Source organism: Canis lupus, chromosome 13 (assembly GCF_011100685.1).
Source record: "Canis lupus familiaris isolate Mischka breed German Shepherd chromosome 13, alternate assembly UU_Cfam_GSD_1.0, whole genome shotgun sequence".
NCBI classification, from domain to species: Eukaryota; Metazoa; Chordata; class Mammalia; order Carnivora; family Canidae; genus Canis; species Canis lupus.
Window position 1 is genome coordinate 22104397 of NC_049234.1, and position 21131 is coordinate 22125527.

The following is a 21131-nucleotide window of genomic DNA, read 5'->3' on the forward strand; positions in this document are numbered from 1 at the left end:
AAAATATTTAGAAGTAATAAGGCTACCTAAATTCTCTCAATCACCCAGTGAACTTATAATGCTAGTAATAACCATCAACAAATCTACCAACTTTTACAAGTGAAATATACAAACACTTAAGTACAACATAGCAGTCAAGAACAAGGGTTTTAAAATCAGACAGATGAGGTTTTAATTTCAATTTATCATTTAGTACGTGTATAATCCTTGGAGAATCATTTATGCCCTCTCAGCTATTTCCACCTCTGTAAAATAGGGGAAATGCTACCTACCTCACATGACTGATAAGAGAATTTCCTGAAATAGTATATATAGAATGCTTAACACAATGACTAGGAGAATGTAAACTGCATATTATTTTCTAACTTTGCTTTCAAATTCTCCAACAGCTAGTTCATCAAATATCTCTATTTAATATCCCCGATTTTGGAAAAAGAAAACATGCCACAAATAAGAGATTAGAAACAAATATAACCTGTATTTTTTTTAAACATAATCTGCAAAACTACAACTTGTTTTATCTCTGAAATGCATGCATTTTATCTTTTAATGTCTAAAGCAATGTTTACCAACACAGTTTTCTGCTAGTTCTTCTAGAAATATGTCCAGTGGTTTAGGATTCCAATCCCTTGTGTGAATCTTAAGAATTTCTTTTCGAGCCTATAAATGATAACAATTAAAATTTTTTTTATAACAAGGTGCTATTCAGATTTGAATAATTTCAATTAAAAATAATTTTATCTAAAATCATAAAGAAATCAATTCCTATTAAAATAAAAATATGAAACACTGAAAATGAAAAAGATGTATTTGTAAAAGCATTTAAGGAGTTTATGTTAAAGATTTATGTTGGGGCAGCCCTGGTGGCTCAGCGGTTTAGCGCCGCCTTCAGCCTAAGGTGTGATCCTGGAGACCCGGGATCGAGTCCCACGACGAGCTCCCTGCATGGAGCCTGCTTCTCACTCTGCCTGTGTCTCTGCCTCTCTCTCTCTATCTCTCATTAATAAATAAATAAATAAATAAATAAATAAATAAATAAATACTTATGTTTATAGTGCTCAAGTTTTAGTCACCATAAATGTGTATGAGAGAAATAATGATAGGACTAGTGTTCATTCTGGTACATATTAAAAATTGTAGGTTTTTTTAAAATTTAAATTCAATTTGCCAACATACAGTACATTAGTTTCAGATGTATTTTCTTTTTTTTATTTTTCTTTTTTATTTTTTTAAATTTTTATTTATTTATGATAGTCAGAGAGAGAGAGAGAGAGAGAGAGAGAGAGAGAGAGGCGCAGAGACATAGGCAGAGGGAGAAGCAGGCTCCATGCACTGGGAGCCCGACGTGGGATTCGATCCCGGGTCTCCAGGATCGTGCCCTGGGCCAAAGGCAGGCGCTAAACCGCTGCGCCACCCAGGGATCCCTCAGATGTATTTTCAATAATTCATCAGTTTCATATAACACTCAGTGCTCATCATATCATGTGCCCTCCTTAATGCTTGTCACCCACTCATCCCCCACTCACCTCCCCTTCAGCAACCCTCAGTTTGTTTCCCAGAGTTAAGAGTCTCTCATGGTTTTTTTTCATCTCTGATTTTCCTCATTCAGTTTCTCCTCCTCCTCTATGGCCCCCAAAACTTTCTTAAAATTTATTCATTCCAGAGAGAAAGCACGAGTGGGGAGAGGGGCAGAGGGAGAGAAGTGGACTCCCTGCTGAACACAGAGCTCAATCTCATGACCCTGCAATCATGACTTGAGCTGAAATCAAGAGTTGGATGCTTAACTGACTGAGCTACCCAGGTACTCCTCAAATTGAGAAAATTTAAAGAGTATTTTTAGGGAAAGCATTATTTTATTTAAAAAGAAAAAAAAGGATAAAAAAAATTCAGCTTCTTTAAATAATGCCTCCCTAAAAATACATGCATACATGTTTTGATGTTAATCACATGACTTTTGCTTCAGAACATACAAAATTCAATCTTCAAATTTTCACTGTGCCAAGATTTGTTCATGATATGGGCAACATATTCTGTCAAAATTTGAATGTTAAATTCCTACATCTTTGTCAGGTAGGCTGAAAAGGAATTCTCTGTCAAAGCGACCAGGTCTTCGCAAAGCAGGATCGATAGAATCCAGTCTGTTGGTAGCACCAATGACCACAATTTCTCCTCTGCTGTCCAGTCCATCCATAAGAGCTAGCAAGGTGGAAACAATGGAACTAAATGTAAAAATAAGAGAGATTAAACATATATACTGAGTGTATTATTTCTACTTTTGCTAAGATTTAATAAATATCTGAACAAATTTTCTCAGAGCATGCCATTACTTCTAATAGATTTAAAAACTGTAAAATAACATACTAAGTGGCATAGAGGTTAAAATCAATGAAAAACATAAATGGTCTTTAGAATGCCACAAATGGATCCTAGAAGACATTTCATTAAGCATAACTTCACATAGGAACTTGAGTTTATCCCAAAAGGATAAAATATAAAAAAAAAAAAACTAGGCAAACTATATCTAAAAAATGTTCCATTGTGTATACATTATCAAAGAACCCCCAAATAGAATATAAAGTATTAAAAAAACAGAACTTTAATTACATTTTAATTATGGATAGAGAATAGTACAACAACCTCCACATCTCTATCACCCCATTTTTTTTATCTCTACACTCAATGTGGGGCTCAAACTCATGACTCCGAAAATCAAGTCATGTGCTCCTCTGACTGAGCCAGTCAGGCACCCCCCTTCATCACCCACTTTCAACAATTATCAGTGTCCTTTTTTCTGACTTAACCCAATAGTTTTCTAAGAAAGAAAACCCAAGAAACTACACACAGATCATTTAATCCATACACATTTCATACTAACTACTTCATGTATTTATTTCTGAGATAAGGACTTTGCACAACTCCCACAGTACTAGGACACCAATGGAACTGACAGTAATCCTTTAATATCACTTAATATTTAATTTTCCTGATTGTTTCAAAATATCTTATGTTTGATTTTTTTTAAGCAAAGATCCACACACTGCCCTTGGTCAAATGTCCTTCAAATCCTAAACACTTCCCATCGAACCTTCCTTTCTTTTTATTCCTTCATGTCATTATTTGTTTTTGTTTTTTTAAAGATTTTAATTATTTACTCATGAGAGACCCAGAGAGGGAGAGGCAGAGACATAGGCAAAGGGAGAAGTAGGCTCCCTGCTAGGAGCCCGATGAGGGACCCAATCCCATGATACCCAGTCTGGTATCATGACCTGAGCCACAGGCAGACACTCAACTGCTGAGCCATCCAGGCGTCCCATGCCATTTATTTGTTAAAGAAACTGAGTCATTTGCCTTGTAAAATTTCCTCCCCAAATTCTGGATTGGGCTGCTTGCTTCCTCATAGGGTCATTTAACCTGTCCTCTATCTTTCATATTTCCTATGAACTGGCTGTTAGATCTAGAAGCTTAACAGATGCAAGCTGAACTACTTGGGATAGCTTCTATCAGAGGAGTAAACCATGTACTTGCTACTGTATACTCAGGAGGCACATGCCAATTTCTCATTTAAGATTAGGTTTAGGTGAGGTCTTATGAGCTTACTACATTTCTCATAAACTTCACTATCAACCTTTTTACCTCATTGTTTTTGCAGCTGCTGGTAATTAATCTTTAGATCAAGGTTTCTTAATCTTGGCACAATTAACATTTGGATGAGATAACTCATCCAAATGTTGTACAGAGCAGAGCTCTAGTGTACAGAGCAGAGCTGTCCTCTGTACTGCAGGATGTTTAATAGCACCTGTGGTCCTCATCCAGTAGATACCAATATTGTACCACCCACATCCTCCACTTTGTGACAATCAAAAATGTCTCTAGACATTTGTCCCATGGAGCAGCGGGGAAAATCCACTCCCAGTTGAAAACCACAGATCTAGATCCACTATTTCATCAGGGGTTGTGAAATGGTGATTTTCTATTTCAGTAATTTCCTTTCCATTTATAAAAACGATGACTTTCCTATGAAGAACAATGTTACTCCATCAATTATTACTCTGAATCATGACCTGAATCATAGTTACAGGACAGGAAAAAGAAATGTGTGATTCATTTTATCAATTTACAGAGTAATGAGTGACTATTTTATTCAGCATCCTTTGGAATGACCAATTAGGTTTTTATTTTTTAAAAAAGAGATGAAAAACTATCAATTTTTATGTATTTAATGCATTTTACTCTTGTAGTCATTATTTTTGAGGCTCAAAAATTATCCTGTCCTGGCAGTGGAAATACCTTCAAAATTGACTATTTCATTCTGATGTGACCCCAGTAGTTTTTGTTTCCTTGCTTCCAGGAATTCCTTGATAGTCCAGGCCTGCTTGTCGTGCTTATTTCGAGACTCATTTCTATTATCCACCGTCTCTCCTAAGTGTCCTAGTATGTAGAGACTACATTTAGGGTGCTAGGGGTACGAACTGCTATTGGACTGTAATAGCTTCTAGGCCTTTTTAAGTGTCTAGAGCTAGGAACCATTTTTTTCTTAAAAATATTCATTGTGAGTTCATACTAATATTTTCAATTCAAAGTAAAGGCTAAAAAATCATTTTCTAAGGCATTCACAAATTTACTTCTTTGCATTACCTTATTACTAACAAAAAAGTCGTTTAACTTTTAAAAATACTTTTTTCATTTTTATTTTTTTAAATTTTATTTATTTATTCATGAGAGACACAGAGAAAGAGAGAGAGGCAGAGACACAGGCGGAGGGGAGGGGGGGAAGCAGGCTCTATGCAGGGAGCCTGACATGGGACCCGATCCCAGGTCTCAGGATCACGCCCTGGGCTGAAGGCAGGGCTAAACCGCTGAGCCACTGGGCTGCCCCCAAAATACTTTTTTTTTTAAAAAAGATTTTTATTTATTCTATGAGAGACACAGAGAGAGGCAGAGACATAGGCAGAAGGAGATAAAAATATTTAACAAAAATGTTTATGCTCAGATTGTTTAAGTCTTTGGTTAAACGTCCCCCCCCCCCAAACAAAACAAAACAAAACCTCAAAACAAAATTTGCACATTTTCTCATATATATATATTTGAATGTAGCCACTTCGTTTTCCCAAAGCCATTTACTAAAAAGACTATTATTCTACTTCTTATATACCATGTCCCCATTGCATACTCTTGTCTCCTTTGTCACAGATTAATTGCCCTGTAAGTGTGGGTTTATTTCTGGTCTCTCTATCCTGTTATGATCATATATTTTTTGTGCCAGTGCCATACCATTCTGATCACCATAGCTTTGTAGCATGTCTTGAAATCTGGGACTGTGATACCTCCAACTTTCCTCTTTCTCGGACTGCTTTGGTAATCTTTGAAACTGGACCACTTTCTTACACCATTCACAAAATCCATTCAAAATGGATTAAAGACCTAAATATGAGACCAGAAACCATAAAACTCCTTAAAGAAAACATAGGGAGTAATCTCTTGGACATCAGCCTTGATAACATTTTTCTAGGTATATCTCCCTCAGCCAAAGGAAACCAAAGCAAAATTAAACTATTGGGACTACAGCAAAATAAAAAGGTTTTGCAAATCAAAGGAAACCATCAACAAAACGAAAAGGCAGCCTATTGAATAGGAGAAAATATTTACAAATGATATATCTGATAAGGTGTTAATATCTAAAATATATAAAGAACTTCTATAACTCAACACCAACCCCCCAAAAAAATCTGATTTAAAAATGGGGCAGAGTACATTCTTTGAAGAATAGACGTTCTCCCAAAGACGTACAGACAGCCGACACATGAAAAGATGGTCAATATCACTAATCATCAGAGAAATGCAAATCAAAACCACAATCAGATATCTTATATGGACTTCCCATTCAATGGGGAGTCTGTTTCTCCCTTTCCCTCTGCCCCTCTCAAATAAATAAAATCTTAAAATAAAAAAAAATCATCTTATACTTGTCAGAATGGCTAATATCAAAAAGAAAAAATTAGCATTGGCAAGGATGTGGAGAAAAGAAAACCCTTGTACCTTGTTACTGCGAACATAAACTGGTATAGCAACTATGGAAAACAGTATGGAGGTTCTTCAAAAAGTTAAAAATAAAAATATCAGTGCCCCCCAACAATCCCAAAATCCCAACCCATACTACAATCCAGTAATTCCACTACTGGTTATTTACTCCCCAAAAACAAAAACACTAATTCAAATATATATATATATCCCTCTATGTTTATTATAGCATTATTTACAATAGGCAAGATACAGAGGCAACCTGCCATTGATTGATGATGGATGGGTAAAGAAGATGTGCTATACATGTATACGATGGAATATTACTCAGCCATTAAGAAGAATGGGATCTTGCCATTTGCAACAACACAGATTGACCTAGAAGCTGTCATACTAACTGAAATAAGTCAGAAAAAGAAAATACCATATGATTTCAGTTATATGTGGAATCTAAAAACAAAAAACATAGAAACAGAACCATAAATATAGAACTGGTAATTGACAGAGGGAAGGTTTTTGGGGGGATGAGAAAATGGGCAAAGGGAATTAAGAGGTACAAACTTACAATTATAAAATAAATCATGTGGATGAAAAAGTACAGCTTAGGGAATGTAATCAATATTGTAATAATGTTGTATGGTGACAGATGGTAACTATACTTATCCTGGTATGAGAGCATAGCTTAGTGTATAGAACTGCTGAATCACTATGTTTTAACACCTTAAACTATTAACCGTGTATGTCACTTATCCTTTAATTAAAAAATACATGTATGTATTAGAGATGGCATGTACTCTTTTAACTGTGCTATAAATTTTGTTGCTAAAATTTCTCCAATCCCCCCCCCCCCTTTAAAAAAGATTTTATTTATTTATTCATGAAAGACACAGAGAGAGGCAGAGACATAGAGGAAGCAGCAGCTCCCTTTGGGGAGCCCAATGTGGGACTTGATTCCAGGACTCTGGGATCATGATCTGAGCCAAAGGCAGACGCTCAACCACTGAGCCACCCAGGCATCTCTCTCCAATTACTTTTAGAACTATTCCAAAACACAGTAAGCACTCAGTTAGTTTAACATAATGAATATAGTATGGCTGATGATGACATGTGTCATGTATAAAAAGTCTATGTGATTACTGGTAGGATATTTTAGACACAGCTATTTTTACTATAGTATTTAACATTTTAATTTACTGAGGGCAACAAATGAAATTGTGTAGCATCAAGTCAAAGAGGGCCATCAGACTACAGTAAATATTGTTAGGTATTAGGAAAATAAAGACCTATCTATCACTCACATTTTATGTCTTGTTCCCTTTTATATTATTTGGAATAAATAAAACAATACTGGCCTATATGAAGGCATGCAAACATTTGCTTTAGGGTATTCCAAATTAATTAAGCAATTATGGATAACACATGAGACCAGCTAAAAAGAAGTTCTGAAAATCTGAAGATGAACTAGGATTAAAAGTAATTTAGATTCAAGTTGAAGCAGGCTCCCCCCTCCCCTTGGGCAGTCAGCTGCTCACAGAGGAGGCAGAGTTTTCCCATCCTAAAACTAATCTCAAACTAGTAGTCATGCACTAAGACATATTTTGTATAGCCAAGGCAGTGTCTTAAAAATACCTGCATTAGTTGGCAGCATTTAAAAGATACCTAACACAAAAATTTGAATGTAACATTTAAGAAAGAGAGCAAATTCATTTTTCAAGTCTGAGTCAGCTTCTGCACTTCAGTAACAGGCTGGGGCTAAAAACAACTGGCTGCACACAGGATTAGATGCTCAGCCCCATTCCCAACAGTAGCCCCACTCTTACTATTGGCCTGCCTCACTCATTTCATTTGCCTGACACCTCACTGGCCAGTGGACTTTTAAGTTTGTACTCATGAATTAAACCTGTAACCAAGAGTTTAATACTGTGCTTGTTAACATCTTGCCATGCAGAACAGGTCCATTTTTTTCTTTTCATACTATGTATTAGGATTCTACCCAAAAAAGGGAAACTATTGGTTTGTAAAGTACCTTTCACTACTTAACATTCTATTCCTCATGTAGCATCAATACAGCTCAGAAAGTGCCATCAAGCAAGTTTTACCTGTGAATCTGATCTTGCCTGCTTGATCGTACTGGAGCCAGACCATCGATTTCATCAAAAAAAATAATGGATGGGCGCATCTGATAAGCCTAGAAAGCAGGTCCAGTGGTTGCATGTTATCATGAAAAACTTCAAATATATAGACTTATTATGAACCATTTTAATACATTTTCATTTCAACTTGACTATAAAAATTTTATTTATAATTTATAAATCTAAATGTAAATCCAAGAACTGTATTTTAAGGATCTAAACTAAAATATTATATACAATTTAATTTTATTTGCATTCTCAACTGGAAATATTCAAAATACATACTCCACTGATCACACACCTTAGGTTTCAGATACCTTAGCTTTCATATAGCTATAGTTACTGGGGCACAAAATTACCTATTCAAGACTAACTGTCAAAACAAGACAAAGACCAGAAGACAATGACATAGCCTTCCTCCAGGTAAGGATAGGAAAATGTTTAGCAAGATGCTATAGTTCATTTTTGTTTTTTTAAAGTCTATTTCAGTAAACTCAAAGAAACTATAAAGAGATTTTTAAAGCATTTGCAGCAGTATGCCTCGGTATATCAGAATGCATTATCTCACGATGTGCTGTCAATACAATCTGGGATATGAAATTGAAAGCCACACTAGGGCAGAACTAATCTTCAACCACATACTGAGACATAACACACTGCTGCTAAGTATAAGACTACCAGTCATGCTCTAGATATGAGACCTAAGAACGTAGATCTAATGATTCCTTTGTCTTTTTCCTATATAACTGTTCATCGAAGGTCAGTATTATCATGACATACAAAGGAAAATAATCCATAAGAAGTAGATATTTGGTCTAATTCTTCTGAATTCATTTCTATGAAATGTGATTAAATACAAGACTTATCTAATCCTTACATCTACATTGATTATAGATCTATGTAGGTAAATCTTAATATCATACCTGATCAAATAGTAATCGTAGCTGTCTTTCAGACTCTCCTACCCATTTACTTAGACAGTCAGCACCTTTCCTCATGAAGAATGCTACTCTCTTATCCCCTTGACTGCATTCATTAGCAAGTGCTCTAGCAACCAGAGTTTTTCCAGTTCCAGGTGGGCCATAAAACAAACAACCTCTATAAAAGAATAAGTATCATTACAGTACTACATTGAAAGTAGACTATTTAAAAATCAGAAATCAATTTCATGAATGTAGTTAATTTAGGAATAAAAAAGTAAACAAGACAACTGTATTGTTTCAATCCACAAAGCACAACTTAAAACCTGAAAATTAATATCAATACTACAAAATTAATATTGAAATAAAACCCTCTATTTGAAACATATTTGCTTTTATTCACTCATTATATTCATCATATTACTTGCCTAGAAGTCAGGCTTAAAGACTTGATAGTTTACTTTTGTAACATATCAGGGGAAAGAATAGCAGATTTCATCTACAACTCTGGTCTCACGGCCAGGAATACAACACCAAAAGTTTTGCAAGAAAACATGTTGGGAATAAACAGAAAAGAAAGTAAGATAAAAGAAAAGATCTTAAAGAAATAAGTGGTGTTTGAACGGTAGGGACTAGGACAATGTAAATAATCTGAAATCAGTCTTGGTGACATCACTGTAATGGGGTAATCTATAGTTTCAAACATATTTCCAAAGTTATTCATTGCTCTTCAGATAGAATTCCAAAAAAAAAATAGGCTATACTCATAATTCTTATTAGAAATGTAAAAAGGGTATAGAAATAGAACATGTCAAAGATGAAGTGCTACCAAAGTAACATGAAATAATCAATTTCAGATCATCATACAGCTCCTCTTGAAAAGTAACATAAAAAAAAAAAAAGAAAAGTAACATTAAAGATTTCAGAAAAGCAAAAATGACAAAATGAGAATTGTGGGGAAAAATTCACATGTACTAGATGAAATCTATTAAAAGAATAAAATATAAAAGAAAAATAAGAAATAGATATGATCAAATGCAGTAGGAAAAAAACAAAGCAACTGTTAAAAATGAATGGAATAGGGGGGCAACCTGACAGGATGAGCACTGAGTGTTATGCTATATGTTGGCAAATCGAACTCCAATAAAAAAAATACCAAAAAAAAAAAAAAAGGGAAAAATAAATGAAAAATTCAAAAGCTAAGGAAGGATCAGACTTTTAAAAATGTATCTATTGAGCTAACAATGTCATCTGTGGGACTGTATCTTAAAGATGGATTAAGGATTCACACAGAGGAAGCAATGAGATAGGTTCCATGCTCAATGTCGAGTCCGCTTAAGACTCAATCTCCTTCTGCCCCTCCCTCCTGCTCTTTCTCTCCCTCTCTTAAATAAATATTTAAAAACAAAAACAAATATGATCAAAATTATTACATCAAAAACATAATAAATGCAGGTGTTAGTCTATATACTACCAATTTTTGGCATAAAGTTCTTCGGCTGCAAGGAAGAACATTTGGTTTCCTTCACTAATAGGAATTTCATCTGTTTAATGCTGGGATGGCCTCTTCTTGGTATTTCTTCTGCTGTTGATTTTTAGCTTATAACTAACTATCTGTGATTATATGAATGTTGTTGAGTGGACAGAGGTACTCATCATGTTTATTTCGAATAAGAGTAAATAATCACTACAGTAGTGGGAGAAGATAGGCAATGCAACTGCCCTATATTTCTGAAGCCAATAGGTTTAGCCTAAGCAGGTTAGCCAAGATTCAGGAATAAAAAACCCACAAAAAATGTAGTATATAAAGCCAAATTGGGAGCTTAAGAAAAAAACCATAAATTGCTCTTTGTGGCAATGGGGACGGTGAATTTTCCACCATTTTCCTTGTTGCTTTAGACAATCTTGGGTCCCTGAAATGCCCATTCAGGCCCCTCCTGACAGCTCTGCGACCTCAGTGGCAAATCACAGTGGGGGGCAGAGAGGGAAAATTGAGGGAAAGGCTGGGTCATGACAGGCCCCACCCACCTAGACTAATTTACTAAATTATCTTAACTAGGTACTTCTAATACTTACTTATAAGCAGTAATATATATTATAACATTATTTAATATAACTTCCTTGCAAAAAAACCTTTAACTTCACCAATATTTAACTTTGATTGATGTATGTATACATAACTTTCATAATGAAAAAGGAAAAAGCTTAGTAATTTTATTTTTTTTAAAGATTTATTTATTTATTCATGAGAGACAGAGAGAGGCAGAGACATAGGCAGAGGGAGAAGCCCGATGGGGGACTTGATCCAGGGACTCCGGGATCATGCCCAGAGTCAAAGGCAAAGACTCAACCACTGAGCCACCCAAGCGTCCCAAGCTTAGTAATTTAAAAAAGTTTACTTAAATCAATGTTTCTGCACAGGATGATTCAGGAAGAAAAGTTGCATAAGGACAAAGGAATCAAGTGATTAGGGTTTAAAAATGGGTTAATGAGTAAGGTATAAAAACTAGAAGAAAAAGGAAGAAGATAAAAAATGTGGTGATAAGAAAGCTAAATAAAGCACCCAATAAGAAAGCTAATTTGTGGGACAAATTAGGTGGCTCAGTTGCTTCAGTGGTTGACTCCTGATTCTGACTCAGGTCATGATTTCAGGGTCACGAAATTAAGCCCCATGGGGGCAGGGTACTCAGCGCAGAGTCTGCTGGAGATCCTCTCCCTCTGGCCCTGTGCACACCTGTGTGTGTGCTTTCTCAAATAAATAAATCTTAAGAAAAGCTTCACTCTTAAATATTAACAGAGATCCAGGGATCATTAGACACTTAAGGAAATCCCCTAAAAGAGGTGAAAATAAGAAAAAAAAAAAAAAAGATTAATCTAGAAAGTCCAACATTCAACTGACATGAATTGAGGGAAGAGAAAATATGGGAGTGGAAGTTACTGAAGAAGCAATAAAAAAAACTTGTCCAGAAATCAAGGACACAAAAAAAAAAAACACACACACACACACAAAAAAAAAAAAAAGAAATCAAGGACATGTTTCCACATAGTAAACGCATAGTACAACAAAAAGTGGTAGGGGAAAAAAGCCCCATCAATAGAGTGTAGTTACATGACCACTCTTAAAAAGAAAGTAAAAATAACCTCTTATGCACTCTTTTTCTTTCTCAGGATATTCCATGTAGTCCATCAAAACACAGCTGTAAAAAAAGGTCTTAGGGGCACCTGGCTGGCTCAGTTGGTGGAGTGAGTGGAAGACTCTTGATCTTAGGATGTGGGTTCAAGCCTCATGTTGGGTGTGGAGATTACTTAAAAATTAAAAAAAAAAAAAAAAATCTTAAAAAAAGGTCTTAGTTGATTCCAGGAAGCAGGTATCCAGCACTGAAAAATGAAAGAAATCCCATCGATTGTGATGAGAAGTCCCAAAGCTTAGTTGTGCTTCAAGAATAGAATAGTCTGGATGGGAGCAAGGAAACAAAGTTCTAAGAGTCTAGAAAAATAAGGAAGAATCAAGAAATTATTTTATATGTTTAACTGTACTAAGGAATTTTATCTCTAGCAAAGACTCTGTGCATGAACTGAAAAGTCATATAAAACTAATTACAAAAAAACAACCAAAAAACCCCCCACACGGGCAAACAGTACTAAAGCTGAGGGGAAAGAGCAGGGTTGTAAAAGAGGGAAAATGTAGTTTTAGCTGTAAGAAATATTTATATGATCATAAAGCACACACTAAAAATTGATTCAACATTATTCTATGTGTGTAAAGCAACTGCCAGGAGCATATGAGGATGGGAAAAAAAATGTGTATATTTGGAGGGTGAGGAAAGCAAGAGAATGTTCATGTTAGAAATCAATAGATTCTGTCTAAAACAGAAAGACCAAAGATTACAGTATAGAGTATTATTTAAATATGTATTTAAATAGGTAAACAGGAGTTGAAAGTAGTTGGTTCTGGAAAGTGGGAAGAGAAAGAAGGGACTACTACCATTTTTTCCTTTTTAAGACTAATAGTAGTACTATATGACTTTAAAAAATATGTACATATATTACTTTGGTATAAATTCGAAACTAATTTTTAAAAGTGAAAGAAAAAAGAATATGTACGGGGAAGAATTTCACTAAATGTATGAAAAGCTGTGGAAATTATTTTTCTTTTCATGTAGAATCAATTCTGAAACCATTTTTCAACTTAAATATTAAGAAATTAAAAATATTCAAAGTACCCAGGAAAGCATAACAAATTACTATAGACCTGAAAAATATCAATGAAGAAGTGTTATCTTTCTGTACAATAGCACAGCCCAGATTTTGGCTAAAATTAAATTACCTTGGAGGTTGAATTTTAAATTTTTCAAAGACTTCTGGATAAAGTAATGGAAACACCACCATCTCTTTTAGAGCTGCTATATGATTAGACAGACCACCAACACTATCAAATCGTACCTGATAATGGAAGGGAAACAGACATTCTCAGATTTGAAGTCAAAGTTAAAATGTCACTCCATCCCTAAACTATACTCAACCCATACACAGTCAACTGAGTAACAGCATTTTAGCTGTAGCCTGAAGATTTGAAAAGAAAACAAAAAGGTCTGTAAAGTTTCTGAATTAAAGGAAGTTGGTTACTTTAACTTTAAAACTAAACTAAAACAAACAGTATATATGTTCAAATATACATTTCAAGATAGTACTCACTGAAGAATCTAGTTGCATTGGATCGACATCTGCAAGACTTGCTCCAATCTTCATTCTATCTTTATAAATTCCTTTTAATTCATCTTTCCGAAAATTTAGTGGAAGGCACCTAATTAGAAAAGATTTTTAAAAACACCCATCAGTTCACCTTTCTCCCCCAAATTCCATGTTAGAATATGGAAATTTTTCTTAAAAATTAAAAAGTTAAATTTCAAACACAGCAATTGTGAAGTTATGTATTTCAACTTCCTCATTTGCTTCTTTAGGTTGAGAACTTCAATGTTGGAAATATTTATCTCTGAAGTTTTATTATTAAAGATATACAGTCAAATGAAAGACCAGTGTTCAAGATGCCACAGCACCGTAAGGTAATTCATGTTTGGGAATCCAGTATCAATATACTTTATAATGACTGTGTTTCACATATACAGAGTATTTACTATTGCCAGGCTGCTTTAGGTGGCTTTATGTGTAATAATTTGTTAAGTCTTCACAATAGTCTTAAGGAGTATTATTATTTCCCTTATTTTAAAAGAAAACTGAGGCGCAAGAAGGTTAAATAAAATGCCCAAAGTAGGGCAGCCCCGGTGGCACAGCACTTTGGCGCCGCCTGCAGCCCAGGGGGTGATCCTGGAGACCCTGGATCGAGTCCCATGTCAGGCTCTCTGCATGGTGCCTGCTTCTCCCTCTGCCTGTGTCTCTGCCTCTCTCTCTCTCTGTGTGTCTCTATGAATAAATAAAACCTTACCAAAAAAAAAATGCCCAAAGTACACAACTAGTAAGTGGCATATCTAGGACTCAAACCAAAGCAGTGTGTCTCCAGATCTGCAACAACTCTGCTACTATACCTCTCAGCAAAACATTCACAGTCCACCAAGCATTTGGATCCACATCAATCCTGCAAGAATGAATCATTGCTTTTTTTTTTTTTTTTAGCTACTTTCAAAAAACAGTTATGGTAGATTACACAGAATACACCTAGAAGAATATGTTTTATAGATGGAGAATGCAAACGGCTCATGCTGGAGGCTGAAACACATCAGAGCACCTAAGTGCTACAGCTGAACATGAGTAAAAGTACTCCAGAACCACTCGAGGGCCAGCTCCTGCTAGCCCCAGACTCCATAAGAAATTTACACTGTGAAATCTGAGATGGACATTTTTTCAATTGGGCTTTTTAAAAGGCATTTCTTAAATAATTCTTAATAGAAATGTATGCTATAAAGTCCATAGGATTAGATGCACATTTCTAGGAATGAAGGTAAAGAAAAATCCAAGTAGCCTAAATAATACAGGTTGTGGATGATCTAACAACTTAATGCTGCCAACAGAAATGAAATGCAAGTCAAAATTTTGTATTAGACACACTAAACAAAATTTTAAAACTAATTTTAATAATATACTTTACTTATCTAAAACGTTACTGTTTCAATACACAAAATATTTACAAAATTGAGATAATTTATATTCTTGTACTAAATCTTTGTAATCCAAGAGTATATTTTTGAAAAAAATTGTAACATTTCTCAATTCAGATTAGCTACATTTCAAGTGCTTAGTAGCCACGTGTTAACAAGTGACTACCACATCAGGGAAGATCTAATGTTATCAAAGAACAGAGCTTAGGATACAAAGAATGGTTGGGTTGCATACCTCTTCAACTTTTATGTTCTAATTGTTTCATTGAACATTTTTTCTACTTTATAAAAATATTTTATTAGGATAGCGGCATTGCATTTTTCACTCACCCACTCATATCTGTAGAATGGGCATTATTATCCTTGCTATGAAATTATATATGAACTTATGAACTTACACTACAAAGAGCTATGAAATGAGTAAACTCCTTAATTTTCCTAAGGAGTTTTACAATAAGAATGTACTATTAAATTATTATAAATAGAAAAAATATATTTGAAAAAAAAAGTTATTTCCTCAAGTGAGCGTTAACCAAGCACCATTTTGAGCTATACAATGTTTGTGTAAGAAAAAAATCTATTGCTAGTTTCAAATACAGGTATTTCAAACAAGATGGCATTCTGGTTTATATGTTAACCTCTTAGTAATTCTGAAATTTGGTCAAGTTATATTTATTCCCAAATTATTCAGCCTTCTCATCACTTAAAAAAAAGTTTGTAGTTTTAAAAGGCATCAGTATGACACTTACCTGTTGATGGCTCTATTACGGCTCCTTTTTCTTCGCCTCTCAAAGTGCTGTTCATCTTCAGAAGAGGAAGATGAAGTAGAGTCACTACTGTGGATCGCATGCCTTCGCCTAAAGCAGAGAGGAAAGCTGAAATCATGACGAAGGAGGGCAGGAAAAGCAGGGGCATAAGATGCAAACATCAGAAATACCTAAGGATCCAAAAAGGTTTATTATAACACTAATACATTGCTGAACCAATGAAGTAGGCTTTGTTGGTTGAATCTTTTGAAGTCTTTAAAAGATGTGGATAACTGAGAGAAAGGGGGGGAGGGGAGACAGGCTGTGCTAGAGGTGACAATCACATGTTCACTATGATAGGACACAGTCCAGGCAGAATGACTTCTTAGTCTTAATAGAAATCCATTATTCCCAAAGAGTAAGGTGAGGAAAAGAGGGTATTAGACTCTTTGGGACTGTAATTTCAGAAAGTATTTTCAGTATTATGGTATATACAATTTCACATTCAGAAGGGACTCGCCTTTTGAAATGTCAACCTTAAAAGGAGAACATGCAAATTTTTATGTAAACCAAAAAGGATCAAGAAGTTAAAAAATACTAGGAAACAGTGAGAAATAAGATGGCCTTTTATCTACAGCACATCACCAAGTGTAAATTCATAACTGCCACTTAATTAAAGCTGTGTAAATATGGATGTGTTACCGAAACCATAAAAGCCTTAATTTCCCCAAATTCTTAGGCTGGTTGGTAGTATTAACTAAGATGCCAAGGGCTACAAATACTGAAAAGATTTTCTATTACTTCTACCTTTGTATTGTTGCAAAAGACCGACAGGAAAGACAAAGGATCTAGATAGGAAAACCTTTAATCATTCTATTGGCTCAGGGTCTAGAGCTCTTCCTGAGTTAGAGTGCAATCACGGTTAAATAGGTATTTCCAAAAATATAAAAGGTTCACAATATATTATCTGTATAATGTAAGTCCAGAATCTTGTTCTCTGCAAACAAGTTTTCCCACTATTCACATAGGAGGATCTGAAATATCTTAAAAGGCAATTCATAGCCTCTATTTGTTCCATTTATTATGATTATGCATATGTTCTACTATAAAACATACCTGACTAGGTGGTACTAGCCCAGATACCCTTAGAGATGTTAATATTGCACATTACCTTCGTGACTTCCCCATTCCCTTCAACCTGATTTCTGAAACACAAATAGCCCCAAGGACTTTGGATAGGGGTTATGGAAACACAGATATAAATGAGAAGGGATCCTCTACTGCAATTTTAAAAGAGAGTCTGCAATTTTATATGAGACAAATTTATTTAATATTCCCATTAATATTACAAAGACTCTAACTTGTAAGCACATAATTCACATAACTGCATGTGAATTCAGTATGTATTCACATAATTAAGACCAACTTCACAATAAAAAGGATTAATAATTATTAAGAACTTCTTGTTCCAGGTAGACATATTACCTCATTTAATCTTAATTAAATTTTGGACAAGTACATATTGGCATGCTCATTTAGAGTTGGGGCTAGTGTGGTTGACTCACAGTTCAAATTTGCTCAAAATTAGGCAATGATGGTGTCAGAATTCAAACCTTTGTCTTTCTATTTCAAAAATCCACATTCTATATACAATGGTGATTTCCAGTTGTTTATTTCACAAACCAAAAAACAGTTATAGGCAAACAAAAAAACCTGAGGACTGAAACAATTTTCCATTTGGTTTGCAAAGTAGGTAGGATTTTTAAGCACTGAAATAGTTATAACAAAAATAGCACTCAATATGAGCCAGATAGTATTCTAAATGCTTTACATGTATTAACTCATTTAATTCTCACAATAGTGTGAGATAGTATCATCTCCTCATTCTATGGGTCAAAACGAAACAAGAGAGGTTAAATAGCTTGCTAAAGGTCACTAATAAATGGAAGAACCGGACTTGCAATCTGGGCAGTCCTGGTTATGGGTCCTGGTTCTTCATAACTCTATACTGTAAAAAACCCATTATTTCAGTTTTAAAAAGATTCTAAACACACATACCCACATTCACTCATTTTTTTCCACTTTGTTTTTTAAAAACATTTGATTTTTTGGCATGGATAAGCACTGGATCAGCACTGTGAATCTAATCAGTGTCTAGAATTGGCAGTTCTAACACTTTGATAACAGGTGAAGGAATTGTACTTTTATGTTACCTTCATGTTCAAAGGGACTAGGCTTGTTCCAGAAACCGCAGACTGAAGCTAAAGAATAAATCTTAGATGAGTAGAGGTTAGCAATCGTTAAGAAAGAAAATCCTGTTTAAAGGCAGCATTTCTGAAGCTCTGCTAAGTATACCAGAAGATCCTGTGCTGTGGGTGCAAGGTTTCTTGACCATTTGACATGGATACCAAGAGCAATGTTCAAATGATTCTTTGGATGTGTGTTTTGTTTCCATGCCTATGTGGATGAAGTAGGATATAAAGTATACACATGCTGGTCTCTTCAAGAAAACGTAAAAAGACTGAGCAAAATTACCATTAAGGTTATTAAAGGGGAAGAGATGTTTACACAGTCTTGGCAAGGGTGTTACCAAAAAATCCAAAGTTTAAAGGGCTATATTCAAAAGGTCAGATAAAGGGGAAAGGAGAGAAAATGAGTGAAAATATCAGTGAGGATGACAGAACATGAGAGACTCCTAACTCTCGGAAACGAACAAGGAGTGGTGGAAAGGGAGGTGGGCGGGGGATTGGGGTGACTGGGTATGCACACTGGGGGGGCACTTGATGGGATGAGCACTGGGTGATATGTTATATGTTGGCAAATTGAACTCCAATAAAAAAAAAATAATAAAATCAGGAAAGGAACCTTAAAAAAAAAAAAAACCTACAAAAGGTCAGATAATAAATGTTAATTAAGATGTGGAGAAACTGGAACTCTCATACATTGCTTGTGGGGACATAAAATAAAGAAGCCATTCTGGAAAATAATCTGACAATTCCTTGAAATAGCAAATATAGTGAGCATTTGATCTAGCAATTCCACTTCTAGGTACATACTTAAGAAAAGTGAAAACATAAGTCCACACAAAAAGTAGTTCGCAAATGTTCATGGTAGCATTATACACTGTAGCCAAAAAGTAGTAACAACCCAAATGTCCATCAACTGATAAATGGGTAAGCAAAATATGGTATATTTATACAATGGAATTGTATTTGGTAATAAAAAAATGAAACACTGGTACATGCTAAATGTGGATGAACCTTGAAAATGTTGTACCAAGTGAAAGAAGCCACTCACAAGAGAATGCACATAAATGAAATACCTCGAATTGGCAAATCTATGGAGACAAAAAATAGATTACTGGTTGCTTAAGGCTGGGGGTACAGAATGAGGGGGGATTAGAGATAACTAAAGGGCATACTGTTTCTTTCTGAAGCAAGAAAAATGTTCTAAAATTGTTTATGGTGCTGTTTAGGCTGCACAACTGTAAAAATACTAAAAGCCCTTGAATTGTACACTTTATATGGGTAAACTATATGGTATGCGAATCATATCAATAAAACTATTATCAAAAAGCAAAAATCTTTACAAAGCTATCAAAACCAAAACCAAAATCATTAAGTCAAATAATGTGACTCAGGGTACAATTTGAATCTCTTAGTTCATACTTTAATTTAAATGTATCAGAATGCATAAACAAAAAGGAGACTCAGACTTATAAATACAGAGAACTGATGATTGCCAGACCCAGTGGGGAGGGTGTGAGAGAGGGGGATGAGCAAAATGGGTGACCAGGAGTGGGAGATTCAGGCTTCCAATAATGGATGAATAAGTTACAGGAGTTAAAGGTACGGTATGGTGGGACGCCTGGGTGGCTCAGTGGTTAAGTGCGTCTGCCTTCGGCTCAGGATCCTGGGGTCCTGGGATTGGGTCCCACATCAGGCTTCCTGCATGGAGCCTGCTTCTCCCTCTGCCTGTGTCTCTGCCTCCTTCCCCCGGTCTCTCATGAATAAATAAATTTTTTTTTTTTTTTTAAAAAGGTATGGTGGGATCCCTGGGTGGCGCAGTGGTTTAGCGCCTGCCTTTGGCCCAGGGCGCGATCCTGGAGACCCGGGATCGAATCCCATGTCGGGCTCCCGGTGCATGGAGCCTTCTCCTCCCTCTGCCTGTGTCTCTGCCTCTCTCTCTCTCTCTCTGTGACTATCATAAATAAATAAATTAAAAAAAAAAAAAAAAAGGTATGGTATGGAGAGTATAGTCAATAGTATTTTAATAGCATTATTATAGTAACAGATGGTAGCTACACTTGTGGTGACCATAGCATAACATACAGTTGCTGAATCACTATGTTGTATAACTGAAACTCATATAACATCATGTGTCAACTACACCTAAAGAAAAAAATTAATAAAATACATACATAAAAAAATGTTAGAATCTTGTAGTCTACAAGAGCCAAGGGCAGGAATCCTGACTTAAGTCATTTTTATATATATAGTGCTCAGCACATGGTAGTACTCAAACATCTGTTAAATTGTAGTGAAAAAAAAAAAAAAAAATCCTCTACTCAAAGAGCTATGAAATGCTTTCCATAAAGGGTAGACTCCGTGAACCAGATATGGGAACTTGAGCACCAAATGGGCAAAAAAATATTCCTACCTGCCGTAAGATATATTGTAGGTGGTAAGTACAGAGGCAGGCAATCATTAAGTACGTTACTTCCACAAACATATATCCATTAAAAATGGAAGAAACTAAATCTCAAAGTGCCAGCCTTTCACTTCTGTTGGATCTAATAGAGAGGTTTGTCCTCTGAGGCAGGCAACCAAGACAGCTACCCCGGACCTTATGTTTGGTGGGGATTCCAGGGAACATTACATTGTACCCTGCTTTTCTGAAGATCATTAGGTTTCACTACCAAAATACTGGTCTTTAACAATACCCTAAGGGGCCTATGAAAAGAAATGACAGTGTGGCATCCTTTCAAGTGCAATTTATCTTGGGCAGCCCTGATAGGTTGCCCCCTCATCCTCCATCCTTCTGGGCTCTGTATGTATGCATGAAAAGGGATGACAGAACAGGAAATCTAGAAATGTGCACATTTGTGATGTTTTGACACTCAATGAAATTAAAAGACCCAGAGACACAGTAGTATTTCATATTTTTCCTAGAAGAATTTGTCAGTGCCTATAAAAGTGTTGC

At 35.4% G+C, this 21131-nt stretch overlaps 2 protein-coding genes and 1 pseudogene across 3 annotated transcripts in view; 1 reads left to right on the top strand and 2 right to left on the bottom strand.

Moving 5' to 3' along the window:
- ATAD2 (ATPase family AAA domain containing 2) overlaps nt 1–21131 on the bottom strand; it is a 74515-nt gene that overhangs the window by 22614 nt on the left and 30770 nt on the right. For both annotated transcript variants that reach the window (XM_038555442.1, XM_038555441.1), the window contains exons 9-15: nt 15933–16040; nt 13766–13874; nt 13398–13513; nt 9074–9248; nt 8118–8206; nt 2060–2219; nt 570–660 (exon numbers count right to left, since the gene is read on the bottom strand). In XM_038555442.1, the coding sequence (XP_038411370.1) occupies nt 570–660; nt 2060–2219; nt 8118–8206; nt 9074–9248; nt 13398–13513; nt 13766–13874; nt 15933–16040 (848 nt within the window). The remainder of the gene's footprint in view (nt 1–569; nt 661–2059; nt 2220–8117; nt 8207–9073; nt 9249–13397; nt 13514–13765; nt 13875–15932; nt 16041–21131) is intronic.
- LOC102154406 lies at nt 10541–10952 on the bottom strand (annotated as a pseudogene).
- The window catches only part of NTAQ1 (N-terminal glutamine amidase 1), a 64900-nt gene continuing 57869 nt past the window's right edge, over nt 14101–21131 (top strand). The window contains exon 1 of the mRNA XM_038555445.1: nt 14101–14133. Coding sequence (XP_038411373.1) covers nt 14116–14133 — 18 coding nt within the window. The 5' untranslated portion in view covers nt 14101–14115. The remainder of the gene's footprint in view (nt 14134–21131) is intronic.